This window comes from Spodoptera frugiperda, chromosome 20, assembly GCF_023101765.2.
Source record: "Spodoptera frugiperda isolate SF20-4 chromosome 20, AGI-APGP_CSIRO_Sfru_2.0, whole genome shotgun sequence".
Lineage (NCBI taxonomy): Eukaryota > Metazoa > Arthropoda > Insecta > Lepidoptera > Noctuidae > Spodoptera > Spodoptera frugiperda.
In genome coordinates, this window is record NC_064231.1 from 3,558,847 (window position 1) to 3,575,976 (window position 17,130).

At 33.6% G+C, this 17,130-nt stretch overlaps 1 protein-coding gene across 1 annotated transcript in view; it reads left to right on the forward strand.

Moving 5' to 3' along the window:
- Positions 1 to 91: 91 nt before the first annotated feature.
- LOC118280618 (elongation of very long chain fatty acids protein 6) overlaps positions 92 to 17,130 on the forward strand; it is a 54,329-nt gene continuing 37,290 nt past the window's right edge. The window contains exon 1 of the mRNA XM_035600833.2: positions 92 to 655. Coding sequence (XP_035456726.1) covers positions 462 to 655 — 194 coding nt within the window. The 5' untranslated portion in view covers positions 92 to 461. The remainder of the gene's footprint in view (positions 656 to 17,130) is intronic.

Genomic DNA, 17,130 nt, shown 5'->3' on the forward strand with positions numbered 1-17,130 from the left:
ATAGATTTCATACACGAAAATACAACCGATTGATACATTTTGTAAGTTAGAACTTGGCAACACTGTATGGCGCGACGGGCGGGTTCGTCTGTCAAATAGAAAATGAAGGCGACAGCGACACACGGCGTGGCGTGAAACGAGTTCATTCATCTTTTCCTCTTGCCGCTGTGACGAGTCTAATAAGTTCGGGCTCGAGCCGACGCCTCGTCACTGCGAATAAATAGTAAAACCGAGGACTTTCCGTGATCATTATCGAAATTAGTATCAGAAAGGCAGCACGCCTTACCGCCCCTTCGAAATATTGACATTTTTAGTCATCTGTGATATAACGATACAGCGGTATCCTGTTATTCAATTTTAGGTTAAAAGTCTCATGTGATGATCAGTGCAACATTTTAAAAGTTTAAGTATTGTGCGCGCCCGTGTCTCGTGACCGGTATTCGGACTGAACTCATAGAAAAATGGAGTCTCCGGTGATGGCTTATGCTTACGATATAACGCCGAATTACTCTTACATTTTCGAATTCGAGAACGAATTTATTCATACCGACTATCGGAAATGGATGACGGAAAATTGGACTGTGGCGTTTTACTACGTTGGCGTGTATATGGCGTTCATATTCGGCGGTCAATACTACATGCAGAACCGACCCAGGTACGTACCGATGTGTTTCCGTACCAAGTTCACTGTGCCAGTGGCCCACTCATGCTAATTACTGACATAATACAGGAAATCATGTAATCTCTTATAAGAACTCTAGTTGTTCTGATTGCATGCTACATGCTTCCTATGTCATATCAGTAGTTAGTCATTTTTATATTTAGAATATTAGGCATCCTGTGAGTTACTTGTATGAGCCACATGTATATTCTAATGAGCTAGAATATCTCGTTTGAGTCAAAAATTCCATTCAAATTAGTCCAATTAATTTAATTTAGTTGTTACTAAGTAAATGCTGGGTATTTTATCTAATCAGTTTATTAATTTACATACACAAAGTTTAAATATTTAATAACTATAATGTCCCAACTGTTTAAATATTAGTTTTTCATAATTCAGTATAAAAGTTTCATATTTTATTATATTCATAAACTGTCTAACCCTCTTATGTCTGTAGACCACAAATTCACAAATAATAAAATAATTTAAAACACTTCATGATTCAGAGAATTCACATAAAATCATCTTTGCATAATAGCAAATATAAAACAGCAGTATCTTTTTAAAAAACATGTACTTATCTAGTCTTACCTAATATGCCATTTCAGTAAAAAAAGTTCTAACTTATTGCAAATTTATTACATTACTTAGTTATTTAAATTTTAAATATGCTGATGATGTTCATAATATTAGTTATTCATAATTCAGTAAACTTTCATATTTTTATTATATTCATAAACTATCTAGCACTTTTATGCCTGTAAACCACAAATTCACAAATAATAAAATAATTTAAAACACTTCATGATTCAGAGAATTCACATAAAATTTTATTATTATTTATTTATTATTTATTTATTTATTCATACTTTAACAACAATATAGACTTACAGTTAGCACTAAACTGTCTACATGTTTATTAAATTACATTTCTATAAAGCAAAATAAAATCTAATACAATAAATTAAACATATAACAAATCTCTCAATTAAAATAAAATATGTGATAGTTATATGTGGACCATATAACAATATTAAATTTGCCAAAAGTATGTTAAAAATCAAAGTTAATACTTAGTTCATATCTTATATTGAACTTCAAATAAGCTGTTGACAAGACACCTAATTCATTGTTAATGTACCTAGTTAAAATTTAAATGTAAAATTACATTTAACCTCCATTTAACAAAACCATTTTATACTGCCAGTTTTGTTATGTGAATTTTAAATAATTTAAATACGTAATTCACAATTTCACATTCATTATATTATATCAGCTACAATTACTTAGCTGATTAATTAATTTAAGTATTCTTAATTTTCTCCTTACCAGAATTAAATTCAAGGTATCAACCTTGAACTGGGATATAAAAAATATCTGGTATAAAATAAATTTGGTATTTAATTTTTGACTGCACATTTGGTTTGATTCCTGTATGAAGCAACACTTTGTGTCCACAAATTGTTGTTTCTGGTCTGGATGTCCTATGTATGTGTACTTGTATGTTTGTAAACACACCAAAGACACAGGAGAATTCAAGTGTGGGGCAACATTATCTAAAAAATAATTATTATGTAAAATACCACTTACTAACTTTAATTTACGTAGTAGAATTTTTTTATCAGTTATCTTACTATTATTATATTTTGTATAAAAATCCAGTTTGTTTATCTATCTATCCGAACATAACTCAGGAACAGCTAAACATATTGTAATGAAATCAACAATATTTACCTCAGTGCCTGTTAAATATTTAAAAACAAAGTCAGGGCAATAAAAGTAACTGTTTTCTAATCAAAGAGAAATGTGTAAATGTATTCATGGAACAACTTGCTAGTCATGAAGACATTGACATTGAATTATTTTCACATGAATCATTACTTCAGCCACAATACATGCCGCAAGTTTATAAATAAACCATGAGATGTTTTGTCAACTGAAAATTATAAACCAGTTTTATCTGGTTAGGCTTTTTCACAACATACTGTATGTGTGGGAACATACAGAGTGTTGCAAAATGTGTAATGTTTAAAATAATTTGAGGAAAATGGATTTAGAGTGTAATATAATCAAGTCACCCATAAACTTCACACAAAACATTGTGTCATCTCATCTCATCATCAACTCGATCTGTTGCGATGCAAAGAAAGAAGAATGACATGAAAACAAACAAATGCTTTCCCATTTATATTAGTATGGATTCTTTTATATAAAATGATTGTCTCATTTCTATCTCTATTTTTAGTCTCATATTAAGACTTGTTTCGTAAATAGTTTCTAAATACAAGAAAATATGAATACAATACAAAATAAATTAGCCGTCTAGGAAAGCAATTATCCTATCAACATCATTCATCTTAGTAAGTAGACAATACAATTTACATAAATAATTGTGATTTTGAAATGCTAACAGGAAATCTAATATACCTAGGTACATATAAGACCTTCTTGAATACATCTTCAGTATAAATGGAATGATAAAAAAAATACAGCATTGCTCATCAAAATGAGTGTGCCCGTTGGTTGATATCCGATCAGATCCAATTTCCGATTGAGGTTTGATAGTTCGAGATTTTCGGATGTTGCTGTCTCAGTTATATGGATAGTCTAATTTTGCGTCTAGAGTATGGCAATAGACTCACTCCCTACGTATGTAGAAGCGACGTATTTGTTCCCACTCTTAAACTTTGATTCGTTTTATCTCAGTATTGTAATCTTAAATGACAAAATAAAAAAAAATACGTGTTTAATATATTTTCATTATTTGACTGACGGACTAAATAGATTTTTAAGTTTCATACCCCGCCATCATCGCTATTAGTTACTGAATAGAATTGGCATAATGACCACTAAAATACTAGTGGAACAAGAATATAATTTTGGACAAAGCTATAAAATGAAAATGATATCACTTTAAATTACCAGTAGGTATAACAACTAATAGCTAAATGACACGTGCGATGTTATCAGCGAAGAGTCGTGCACGTGATTTTTACACCAAATAAGAACATCTGACGAAAATCTTACATCTGGTATCTGTCATTGATAATGCAGGTACTTGTGGTGGCGTAATTGTATTGTTGCATTCTTAAGTTATCAGAGAGTTAGAAAATATCGGCCTGAGGACTTATTACAAATTTGTTTTACATTGAGCGAGATCGAAACGTTACTGCGTTCGGTGCTCTGGTACAAGGTCCTTATTGGTCGGCTCTAATGAACCAACCAATCAAAGCGCCGAACGCGGTAATGTTTCGATGTCATTAAATGTACAACAAACTTTTACTAAGCCCTTTCTTTGGGCTGTTTGTAAAAATCGCTGCTGGCCAGTCTCATTTCACCAAGTGTAGGAATGAGCATCAATTCAATAGTGATTCGCGATTGCAAACTCACATTTTTAATTGGCTTATCACGATCAATGTTAGCGTTATATAATGAGGAACACAAATAATTGCATTGCTAAAGTAAATATCTACTTATTTACTTACCTATAACGACGCTTTTTTGCGCAAAAAAGTAAGTAGGTAGAGCCAGTAGCACCTCTAATGCCTCTACTTACTACATTACATTAAAATAAATGGGAAAAACTACGTCGTTTTCGCAAATTACGTACTTTTCGCTAAAAGTACTGATTGTCTAAGTACGATCACATGCTAGGAAAATGAACTGCGGGTTTACCGGGCTCCGGCTCGAAGGGCAGAAGTAGGAACTGGGTGGTTTTTAGTCAGTAACAGTCTGACATTCCCTCTCGCCTCGCCCAAGGCGGGAGAAGTCAGTTCTAACCTTTTTAAAATACACGCATATAAACAAGCGTGTTTATTTTCCATCACGCGATCACTATCAGGTACTTTTACCGGTTAAGTAATTAGCTGAAATAATAATAATTATCTCCAGGTTAACCTGTATGACCTGTCTTATCCGCTACTGTTGTACCACAATGGATAATACCTATGCAACATATTTTATCACACTATTTATTGTTTTTATTGACCTGTTGACTCTGTGTCAAGTCAGATAAGGAAGAAAAAAATTAGGAAGATAACAGGGTTTGATAATGGTACTTATCTCATTTTTTTTTTAAAGACAATATCGTTCTTATCTCTATGTTAATAAAGGTTTTGTTATTTTTTTTTGCCTATCCGATGAACCAGTAATATTAAGTTAGATATTTCTGCCGCGACGATCTGATTATCGATAGATCATAGCAATATTCGGTCTTTAGGGGATTAAAGACTGGAGCTGCGGACTGCCTAGCAGGTTACCCGTTTTTAGTCAGTAAGAGTCTGGCACTCTCGCCTCGCCCAAGGCGAGAGAAGTCATTGGATGATTGATTACAGTAGTGCCATTACGCTGACGGATTTCAGGAAATGAGTCTCAGCTACCTATGACGTCAAGGATCTTGCTTATAGTCATGCAATCAAATTAAGTTACTACAATATAATTATCTCGGGTAGTAGGTACCCCAGGAACTTCTAGTCTTCTCTCAGACTTGCGTCAATAGACGGCAACAAGGGATCCGACCTTTTGTTCCAAGTCGGCTTGGACAACTTAATTGGCACGTTTGCTAACCTTCGCAATTAATAAGGCAAAGTCATGGGCTTTACTAGTAGAGTAAACAAGAATTAATTATATTCAACAAATATTACACAATGTTCGATGTTCGGGATTCAAAGGTTTGTTTGCGCCGGAGACGCGTAGCACGTAACTCGCCAATCTACTGTATATTTGTATTAAATGTTAAGTAGCCAATAGTTAGTACGTCATTTGTTAGTTGATGAATTGATTGTCGTGCGAACATGTTCGATTTGTATGGTACCTACTACCTACCTACATATTTTAACTTTCACCGAAAAACTATTACTCAATGTTAGCGTTGCGTATCGTTTGAATGCTACGTATGAATTTTGATTGCCCAGTTTTCCGTGTACCACAAATCGTAAAGAGGGCTTCTTTGCTATATATCATAGTCTACAAGTCTCTAGTATTTAAACTGACCATATACCGTGATCACTGCACATTAGTGGGACTGCCGCATGCTGTCTACTACGTATTTACGTAATAATATAAAAATAACCACTCGCACTGGGACGATTATGCGAATAATGTCTCAGGTAATGGCGACACCAGTATCCTTATAACAGAGTGATTACCAACCGGTCTGGCGAGCCTCGTAATTATGGGGGAAATCCATATTTAGTAGTGGAAAAAAACTACGAGCTTACGTAGAACCATAATGTGCGCAAATGGAACTTGCTCCGTTTAAATTTAAAAACATCTAAATATAGAAACTCCATTATATTTGCGGTTGCAATCACAAAGACCGGAATGATTAGATTAAAACCGTACCCGAAATGTATTTTTATAATAAAGCTTGTAGATTGGTTTGAATTGGATTTTGAACCGCGCTCCGAGGATTACGTAAAACAAAAATTGTTTTCGTAATAAGTAAATTTGATTATCTAATTCCATATATGTTTACAAACGCGATATTATGTCGAGAGCGGGTGACTGGGACGCTCGTTCGGCTGGAGGGTGGGGTGGCACGGCGGGGGCGAATCTCATGAATGAAACTCCGCATCTGATCTGCAACGTTACGTAACTCAGTTTGGCACGCTTTCATGAATAAAGCTCGTTTTCACAGCCACATTGCATTTTCGACTCATTCATATTGCCCATTTTCATGATTTTCCACAACACCGTATTCATTTCAATTCTCCCTTTTTCGAGTATCGCTTTCGTTTGTTTTATTTATCTCAGTGGCGATTCAGTGAAAGTTTACCGCGGCAGGTACTGGTACCCGTTACGGTGTCGTGTGTGACGTCACATGTGGTCCGAGCCTGATGGATGCCGATTATATTGAATTACATTACCCTTAAGAAACATTGCGTTAAACACTACTCATTTTCCTAGACTCGACAATCTCTTAAATCGATGGAGCGAAACGGATGAAAGTTTTAGAACGCTATGTTTAGATTGAAATAACACAAACAGGTGCATTTGCAGTAGGTTACTCAGTATCATCACATCGATTACAGATGGTATTAATACAATTGAACAATGTTACATGTCGGTCAAGGTGTAAGCCGTCTATTTTCAGTATAATCCGTAGGCTTCGGTGGCATAACTCGGTGCGTTCAATGTTGAATTACGCCGATTATTCTTTACGAGATACTCGTGGCTTGATGGTGGTGATGTAATTTGATGAAAGTGAGCCTCATTTGGTTTAAATTGGATAATTTGCTCAAGTTGAGATAATTGCTTAGGTAAAACGTCTCTGGAAGTGTAAGTTTAATGTTAGTTATGTTGGCATTGACACCAGTTTTCCTGCACTGCACATTAGCAGCAGTTTACCCGCCATCCACTCGAGCATAAACACTAAACAGTTGTTTACAGTTTACACAGACTTTTATTACTTGGAACGCCAGTACACGTTTACCCCCGGTTAAATATCGCTTGGAATACTTTTACAAGAGCACTTCTCACGTTCTTTGTTTATAAAATGCTGAAGAATGGATTTTAGAAGTAAACAATGATAATAGATTCTTGTGTTCAAGTGTACAGCTGAGTCGAGTGGGTCAGCCATATTGCTCGTTAAGCAACACAAAAAGGCGCGTTTTTTGCTGTCAAATGCGTCATTACGTTTTTTTTTTATTTGAATGAATAGAAGGCTTTGATCAGTTTACCATGTATTTAAAAATAAGGTTTAGTGGTTTCGAATAAACCTGTTTTCGTTGCTAAGTAAAGTTAATACAAATTCTATAATTAGTTGGAAATTCATGAATGATGAAGTTTGTTTCGTGTGCAGTTCAGACAAGTTTGCACGTGATGCTAAACCATTCATGTTTGGTTTCAGTGGAACTAGTCAACTAGTACAACTAGTATTTGGTACCACATTATTCTGTATTCGTTGTTGAGTTTATGTACATAGTTTTTAATGTGTTGTGACACGTGTATTTTCAAATATTCCCCCTTCGCCTCTTAGATGTTTTATTGAATAATATGGCATTAACAGAAACACGGTTCGTCTGTTACAAAATATACTCTTTATGTTATTAAATAAAATATATTTTTAATAAAAAAAGACACTAGTTGACTATAATAAAAACTTGGAATTGACATTTAAGTGATTTTTAACAACCCAACATGTTTTATTTATGTCGTTAACTGGTATTTGGAAAACTGCCCATTATTGTAATGGGCAAAGAATTTCAGCAGTCATTTGCATTTTTACATAAATTTGTTAGGTTTTCAGTACTTTTTTATGAAATAAACTGATGTTTAAAGAGTCATTAGGTAGTGTTTTTGATTGCCGACTGAAAACTATTGAAAGATTTAATGTTCCGCTTACGTCATAGGTCACCGGTGTCTACAGTTACGGTTAAGGTGTTAAATAAAGAAAATTGTGTAAATTAAATAATTATTGTCTAAGTACCATATAAATGGTTTCTATTACGTTTATCTTGATAGGTATTTGATTTCATATTTTTCATTTAAATATAAAACAAATCTGTAAATTTCACTGGATGCCTATAAGTACTAGAAACGTAGAAACTCCACGTGTAATAGCGTGGATGTGATTTAAAAATAGATTGAGTACCTTTTCTCTCGATAAGTCTCCGATTTGACATTTCATGGTAATACGACTTATACATAATTTATTATTAAAATGAGGAAAATAAACCTATTTATTCTAATAATAAAGCTGATTTTCCGCTAGCATTATCTGCCCACAGACCGAATACAGAAGTTTTATTGAATTTTACCTAAGCAAAACACTTGATCATCAATCGGCTTAGAATTTAATACGCGGTTTACTGACTACCAAGTTCAGTAACCCCTCCAAGGTAACTTTGCTCAAACGATATTGACATTCACGACCTCTCTGTTATCACTACATTAATTAATTAATCATAATAAAGTGCCAATAACTAACTTCATCCAAGAAAGAGTAGCAAGATTCATTAATCTCGTTCATTCTTGATGCTTCTTGACCCATATTTGTTCTACGTTCAGGGACACGAATAAATATGCTAATGAGTTAATAAGCATAGTCAATATTGGAACAATGTTTGTAAACCACCTTGTTCTATAGAATACCTCGTATTTACCTACTATTTGTATTCATCCATCAACCTGAATAAAAGGGAAAACTGACTGTCTCCATTCTTTAGACTTCACATGTTTGAATACGAAAATGTTTCATATCTTTATATTATTATTATTCTTTTAGATAAAATATTTTATCTTGCTCCACTGGTCATATAAAATTTTGTATTTGCTTTGTTAAGCAAATACTTACGTAAGATCTTCATGTAAAGTATCACATCTTAATTCTGATGTAAAAGGGTTTTTGTCAGATTTGGTCTTAAATCCGATTTTGGGACGATATTGTCTGATAGCTGAAATATTTTTTGTGTATAAACAAGCTTATTGTGTTGGAATAAACTCCAGAAACTGGCAATGTGGATATAAACCTCGTCAAGGTCGAGGGTAGAACCGCAACGGTTTCCTAACAACCCGCGTCTGTGGTATTTACTTGAAATGGAGCATCGTTGAACAGCATCCAAAACTTTATTGTTGTGCTGAAACCGCGAATAACGCTTACTTGAAAGTGTTTCGCTTTTGTTCTCATATTGATTTTCCCTGTTTAAAATGCGGTATAATGCCGTTGGCAAGCTGTTTTTACTCGTTGGATGACGGGGTTTTTTCTTTAACGATCGTTCCTGAAAATACTTTGTTTAAGATCCTTTTAGCTTCTCATTTGTCGAGAATTAGACTTGGTTTAAAAGTAAACGCCATTATAAATGCAAATTAAAACAATGGCTTTCTAAAGGCTTTTACTGTTGGTGTAAAAAGGTGCGTCGCTACCAAGCTGTGGCCAAGCCATGGCGTGTCAGACTTGAACAATCCTTTATGAGCGGTCATCTTGAAGCCTTGGTCGTGGCACTACGACTTGTATGCCTTGCTACTTTTTTCGAGAACTTCAATTTCGGCCAATGACCTCTAGCCTCGAAGGCAGAAGTCCGTTAAACCAAGGCGAATTGCGTTGGTAATGTAATTTGCGTACCTATTATGAGAGAAATGTCGACGGTAATTAATTGCGTTTTCATTAACCGACGAGTTTTCGAATGTTTTAAATCGCTTTCGCTGTTTTACAGCTTTTATTGGGTAATCGCTCGCTAGGGGTGGGTACATGTGAAATATTTGATAAAGGTAAGGGATGATCTCCTTAGGGAACGAGCCCTGTACCTAACATGAGTGATTTATGTGACGCAGGTTAACGTTTATGAAATGGGTTGTTTCTCCACGATTACCGAGTTAGACACATTGATATTTTATTTATACTGTTACTATCTTAACTGTTACGTTGGCGAATTATCGCAATGTGTATAATAATACGAATCCAGGATGTATAATAATCATATAATGTGCCGTTAGTTCAATGCCGTTAAAACAATAATGGCAACGCAGATAACAGTGCGCGCGCATGTAGGTAAATTTTTTTTCAAGAGTTATAAAAACAAATAGATCTCATTCTTGATTTTAGAGAACGTCTTTGTACAGAACAGACGCAGTAGGTCAAGATACTTCTATTCGTTTTTAACATATTTTCAGCTTTATTGTTTTTGAAATAAAGAGGAAAATGTTTTGACGGTTTAGAATAGCATAATGAGCTTCTCTACCTGATGTGACCATAAGATGAAGTAATAGGAAATACCTAAAGACTAAACAAATGTTTCAGTTACTATAATCTGTATAAAATCTTTCGATTCTGTGTTCGTTTGTAGTTTTTTCGACTTTTCAAAAAGATCATAGAGGATTTAGTCGGTTAAAGATACACTGCAGTTTTTGATGTTTGCGAAAGTGGATTGTAGAAGTCTAATAACATATTATAGTAATATGTTTGCAATTAGTATGTAACAAAATAAACACGGGACCTTAGAAATACACATTGTATTAGTTAGTAATACATGTTTATCTATTTGCAATGACCTAATGACTATGTATCTAAGAACATGCCACATCGTGCGATGCTGTTTGTAAACAAATCTAAACCCTATCGTTATCACAATACATTACATATTTAATCACGCCAATAACACATGCAGGGAAGTGAAAGTAGAGAGTGATCTAGACTTTTTAATTCTTTAAAGAAAAAGTTTCGTGTAATGAGTTTTGTTGTATTTTTTTATTATCTATCTCAGTACTTATTACTTTTAGAATTAGAAAGACTTATTCCTCAGCAGTTTTTTTTTTTAGTCATGCAACATTAACATGTAAAGGATGATGCGTTTCGAATGTGACATTATACAGATGTTTCAAAATATTTTTTTTACTTCATATTATATTTTACGGTTTTTCCGAACCAAAGGCGTTTCTAAGAATGTTATTTCTTAATAATACATACAAAGTTCGTGTGAGTAAATGCACATTATCGATTTTATGACCGTAAACTTATGTATTTGCTATCAAAGTCAACGGTACCTCTAACAGTGTTGAAGTTTAATAATATTTAACTTTTTGAAGTAAATATTAGATGTTTGATTGTGCATTAAGTGCAAAGAACTAGAAAACTCTACTTGAAGGTGAAAAAATTATTAAGTATACGCTAATATTAGTTTCAGACGGTACATATTTTTTTATTGTTAAAATGGTAAAATGTTTTCTCCTTTCGATTCCTTGAAGTGAAACTATTTGTTCGGTTCCTCGTTTGCCTATCAGAAGCAGTATGATTAGATAACGAATGATAGGATGCTAATATTGTATCTTAAAGTAGGTTTACTATATTATAGTCATTGGCAAATCTACATTGTAACCATTAAACGTGTGAACTGACTAGGGAATGTATAAAATGATACTTTTACAAAACGAAAATACGAAACAGCCACGAAATCTGTTGGTTGGTACGCGCAAAACTCGGAAACGGCTGGATCAATTTAGATAAATAAATTCTTTTTTTTGTTTAGGTAAATAGGTTTTTATTAAGCTATGATTTTAATATTAATTTAAATTATGTAATAAAAGAGATAAGGTAACAAATTTACCAATTAATCCATAATATCATATCCGGAACTCGCTATCATAATAAGTCTGGTATTAAAATAAATTACTTGTACCTACAATAAATCAATAAAAATGAATTAAAAAGTAGATAAAAAAAGGTTTTATTGCAATTACGTCTGGTTTATAAGGCACGTTGTTGTTTATCAGTATCGTACGTTTTCACATCATACGTTGATAGTGTTGATAAGCCGTATCTACGTGATAAGGGAGGTCGTGTTCACATGTGTGATGTGATGTGATGTAACTGCTGTAGGTAACGGTCTGGTTGGAAAATAACATTCATCATCATCATCATCATCAGCCGAGAGACGTCCACTGCTGAACAAAGGCCTCCACCTTAGTCCTCCTCTTTAGAAAATAACATAATTACTGTTTTTATGTACTTTTTCTCCTGTTGTTGTTTATGTAACAATCTAAAAGCTTGCGAAAATTAAAATGTTGTAATCATTATAAAGCCAAGGATACACTAGAGGACAAAAATGTCCCGCGACATGTATCAGCGACATGTCAAACGAATTTTCGTCTGCCATATATGGCGACATCGATTCATGTCCGGTAGCGATGTCGTGTTGTGGCGACACGTGTCGCAGGACATTTAATTTTGTTCCCTAGTGTATCCCTAGCTTTATTAATAGCCGGATGGTAGTTCAGTAGTGGATTGTGTATGGATCCCGTCAAAATTTTGATTGCAAATTAAAGTCCAGGCTTGACCGGCAGGTTAAAATATTTAGCTTACTACCCGGCGCTGATCGCTTACCATCAGATGATCTGTCTGCTCGTTTACCCCCTTCTTCTTCTTCTCATACACTCTTGGCAGAATGGTAGTGGTTGCTTCGATGATACTAGGAGGTTACGTCGTCTCGTCGAGGTTTCTCAGCATCAATTGCTTCGCCGTTTACCCCATTTTTTATAAAAAATAAATAAAGTTGTATTTGATCAAGTGTGTATAGGCCAAGAACTAGTGGTTTTTAATAATATTACACGTGTGTGATTAAAATCTGTACGTCTATCAGACCGTCTAAAGTTTGCGTCAGTTACAATCGATTATGAAGTAAATAAGTGTATGAGTCAATTTCAGATAGAAATCTAATCAAAGATTATGTAGGTTCAATGTATTTTTCAGCCATATTGGAAGGTAACCTACTTATTGCTAAAGTGTGCAGGTGTGTTTTATTACCGGTTTTGATATAGATTTTGTCATTTAATTCGATGATTTTATTTCTTATTCTTTAAGTTTTATATGCGCAAAACTACGTGTAATCGTATGTAAGGTGTATTCTTATAATATAATTTATATCTGATTAAATTACATCAAAATCGGTTAAGCTATTTAAGAGTTACGGCGTGACAGACAAAATTTTCTTTAAGTAGTTTTAGAATACCAATTTAGATTTTATTGTTAGTTTATACTACAAAATCACAATAAAAATAAAAATAACTATTTAGTACATAAGGTTTTCAGGTACATAAAATATGGTAAACCGGCTCAATTAATCGACATTTATGTAAACACGGTTTATTAATGTCATTATTTCAAAATACGTATAATATACATGCATGACTTTGCTTTATGTTGTCATAATAATATGGCAGGAATTACATTTGGACTAGAATTTTCCTTAAATTATATGAGGACGGTATTAAACAAGTTGTTCTTTAAGAAAACCTTGTTGTAAAGGATATCAGGAAGTAGTTAAGGTTCACCTGTAACCTGTCTTGCCTCTGAACTTTTTCCTTGAAAAGTTCACATTGCCAAAAAAGATGGCTCGTGTGTCAATGACCCCCTCTCAAGTAATTTCTTTTTGCAGTAATTTCTGCTTCGGTACCTGCTGTTCGTGTGCATATTTGTAAAGCTTATTAACTTATTTTATGACATGCATTGTTAACTATGCATTTGCACAGAAAAAATATGCAGCATGAATTTAATATTGTAATCGTTACAATTCAAAGATTTTATCATAAATGTTTTTGTGTAATGTAATATTGCTCGTTTATGTAGGTATTTTATTAGAATTTAATGAGCATTAATCACCACGCAATTGGCAATTTCAAACTTATAACAAAAAATTATAAGCCCAAGGTTCCTCCCTTACTATGTTTTCCTCCACCATTTGTCAGTGGTGTCTAAATAATCTTAGAAAGTACATATAACTTGGAAAATGTTACATTGGTACTTGTCGTTGGTAGGTTTCAAACCGCGCAAAAGAATCGGGCCACTGTGACATTACGTTTTTGTTGATAGATAAAGAGTTTTGCGTAAACTATCGATTATTGACACCTGCCATACTGTATGTGTCATGCTGTCATTTATTATTTATCACTGTAGGAAATGCTTTATCTTCAATGGCGACGCGACGCTTCGTCCTTGATTGTAGCAATGTGTTACAAGTTCATGAACAATAGTGTTGATGACCTAATCTCTAGTTATTAATTAGCTAATGATGATATTGTATCGTCTAGTTTAATTGACTGCACGGTTGGTGCGGTGGCTGGCAATATCTGGCGGGTTCGATACCCGCACGGAGTTTTCCTTTTTGTATGATGCACAAATTGTTGTTTCGGGTCTGGATGTCATGTGTATGTGAACTTGTTTGTAAACACACCCACGTCTCAGGGGAAAATCCTAGTATAGAATGTTTTCTTTTTAAATAAAAAAGGGACCTAATAAGTCGTATTGTAGCTTTGGTCTTTGTTTTCAATTTACTTCGTGATAAAGCTACGTTTTCCGCCACGTGTCATGACTGTTCGCCTAATAGTGTACCTACTTAACTTACCGTGAAGGAATTGGTATTTTAATTTATAATCAGTACCTACGATTAATTTTGATTAGAATAAGTATCTAATTATAATGTCACGGTTCCAGTGTGTGCCTATACTAAAATAATTAGGTGGAAAACTACACAATTTATATCATAATTTATATATATATGTTACGGTAAGAGTGAGTAATTGAAAATTATTAATAATTATCTACTATTATTAATAATTACCGAAACTCGAGGTAAAAGTGATAAATTAATCACATTTATCGGTTATTATTAATAATTTACCCTAGTAGTGACAAATGTAATAAGTGGTCAAGATGTTATTTTTATTTCAATTTAAACGGCAATATATTGTACTTGCACAACAAGTATTTGTTGAATTCTATGACAATACTTTTAAAATTTTAATTTGATGCATTTATAGGTGCTACAGAAGATTTACAGGCAAACCAAATATGATTGTTGATTATTGCTTTTAGGATTCGTGTTGATTTTGTTAATGAAACAATAATTGTTCCGTGTCTGTGCTTTTCCTCCCGCCCAATCAGAAACAGGAACCTACCCAAACTCCCATGTTCGGTAAGCACCTGCTTCAGGCGGTAGGTGAGGACGCCCGAGGCATCTCTCTAGCCCCTCCTCAAACAGGGGGAACTTACCGCTGCAATGACAGCGAGCGCAGATAAATGTAGAAGGGCACTATTTAATATTCAAGTTCAGAATATGTGAATTTGTTGTCCATTCGGTTTAGAGCAAGTACAAGTAACCTTGTTTGTGTGATCTCTAATTAATATAATCGTAAGACTGTGTTTAATATTATAAATAAATACCTGCTGGTCAAAAAACATCGGGTTTATATTTATTTTATTACTTTCACCAATATGTGTCGTGAATTATTAATAATCACTACTAAAAGTAATAAATTCCGATCGATTATTCACATTTACCAAAACGTGTGGTTATTATTAATAATTTTGAAAAATTATTAATAATTTTCAATTAATCAGATTTACCGTAACATATATAAAAAATCTTAGCTCCTTAGCTCGTTAGTACATTGTATGTCACTGCCGAAAATTCTAAATCATTCTATGTACCTTTTTGTAACTGTCGAAAGTTCATGGCTGCCTTACACGTTAAAAAAGCAAAGAGCATGGACATTGGACTTAATGAAATTGTTATCCTCAATGTGTTCATGTCTATATAACTTATAAAAAAGTAATATTTACCTTACATATATGTATTTAAGCAAATACCTACATATTGTACATAATGTTTGGAATAAAAACTACGACACATGTTGACATAACGTCGCGTCGTCAATTCTACGCAGTGATTTTTGACAACTATGTAATGTGTGAGAATAATTTATTGATGGTTTTATTTTTGTCATATAGAATTGAACGGACACACTTTGTCATTCTTTTTCTCTAAATAAAGTTCCATCCAATTTGGACCAGTAGTTTCTGAGATGAGTGCGCACAAATTCTCCAGCTTTGTGCTTGATAGATTTAGATTAGATAAGAAAACTACATTATTATTGAAATGTTGCTCAGATTTTTCTCACATTTTCAAATGACACCACAATTCTCTAACATAAATGTGAAAGTCGTGTCTTTACTATTTCTTTCGTCTTAACTTTTTTGCCAATTTCGTTGCGAGTGCTCGTGCGAAGTTAACGAAAGTAGAATGACATTTTAAAAATAGAACACTTTCAACTGGCCGTAAACAGTTAGAGGCGCCATATTATTGAAAAAAACAACTTTTTAAAAATAGAATACAGTGCGAGGCCACAAAAAGTGGTTGATTTTTTTTTTACTTTGTTGCACAGAGTATTAAAGTTTCATAATGAAGTATTATAAAGTAAATAGTTTTATTCAAATATAAGTGAACTGTGTACAAATCGTAGGTTAATATATTCAATGTTTTTCTATTGTATTGCAATATAACCTCAGTACCTACTTACCTAGGTATGAAAATTATTCGCAGTAATATTTTATACAAACTACAATAAAATTGCTCATTTCCATATTAATATATTGTACTACAAATAGCTTTATTTACTTATACAAAATATAATGAACTTTTTGCTCATGTAATGACACTTACGTAGATGATTTTATGACTATTTTTGTATGAGAGGATTTAATATGAGTTTTCTTTACGTTTATCATCATCACTCGTGTGACGTGACGTTCCACTCCTGGGCGCTGAGCGCTTACTCTTGAAACTAATCTCAATGTCAAAGCTATACACCAATCGTAGGTGTTAAATAAAATAGCATTTAGAGTACGGAATATAAAGCCAAACTTAATACCATTCAGTTCATTTAATAACCACGAAAGTAGTATTAAAAGTACGAAATTTCACAACATCAATGTCAAACGATCAATTGTAATAGCAGACTAAGGCCCCAGATCAGTAACCCCCTGGACTATGAACCTCCCTTACATAAGAGCGTATACCAGTCTTCAAGCTTGGCGGGCGGATTGGAGATAATTTCTGTCAAATGTGAAGGGCTCTACCCGTACCATAATATGGCCTCCTATCTACATTCATAAAATAAAATAAATAGAAGAATGTCACATAAAATACGCCGTCAAAATACAATTTGCTTGAAAAAGTTTTAATTAAACATTCCGACTT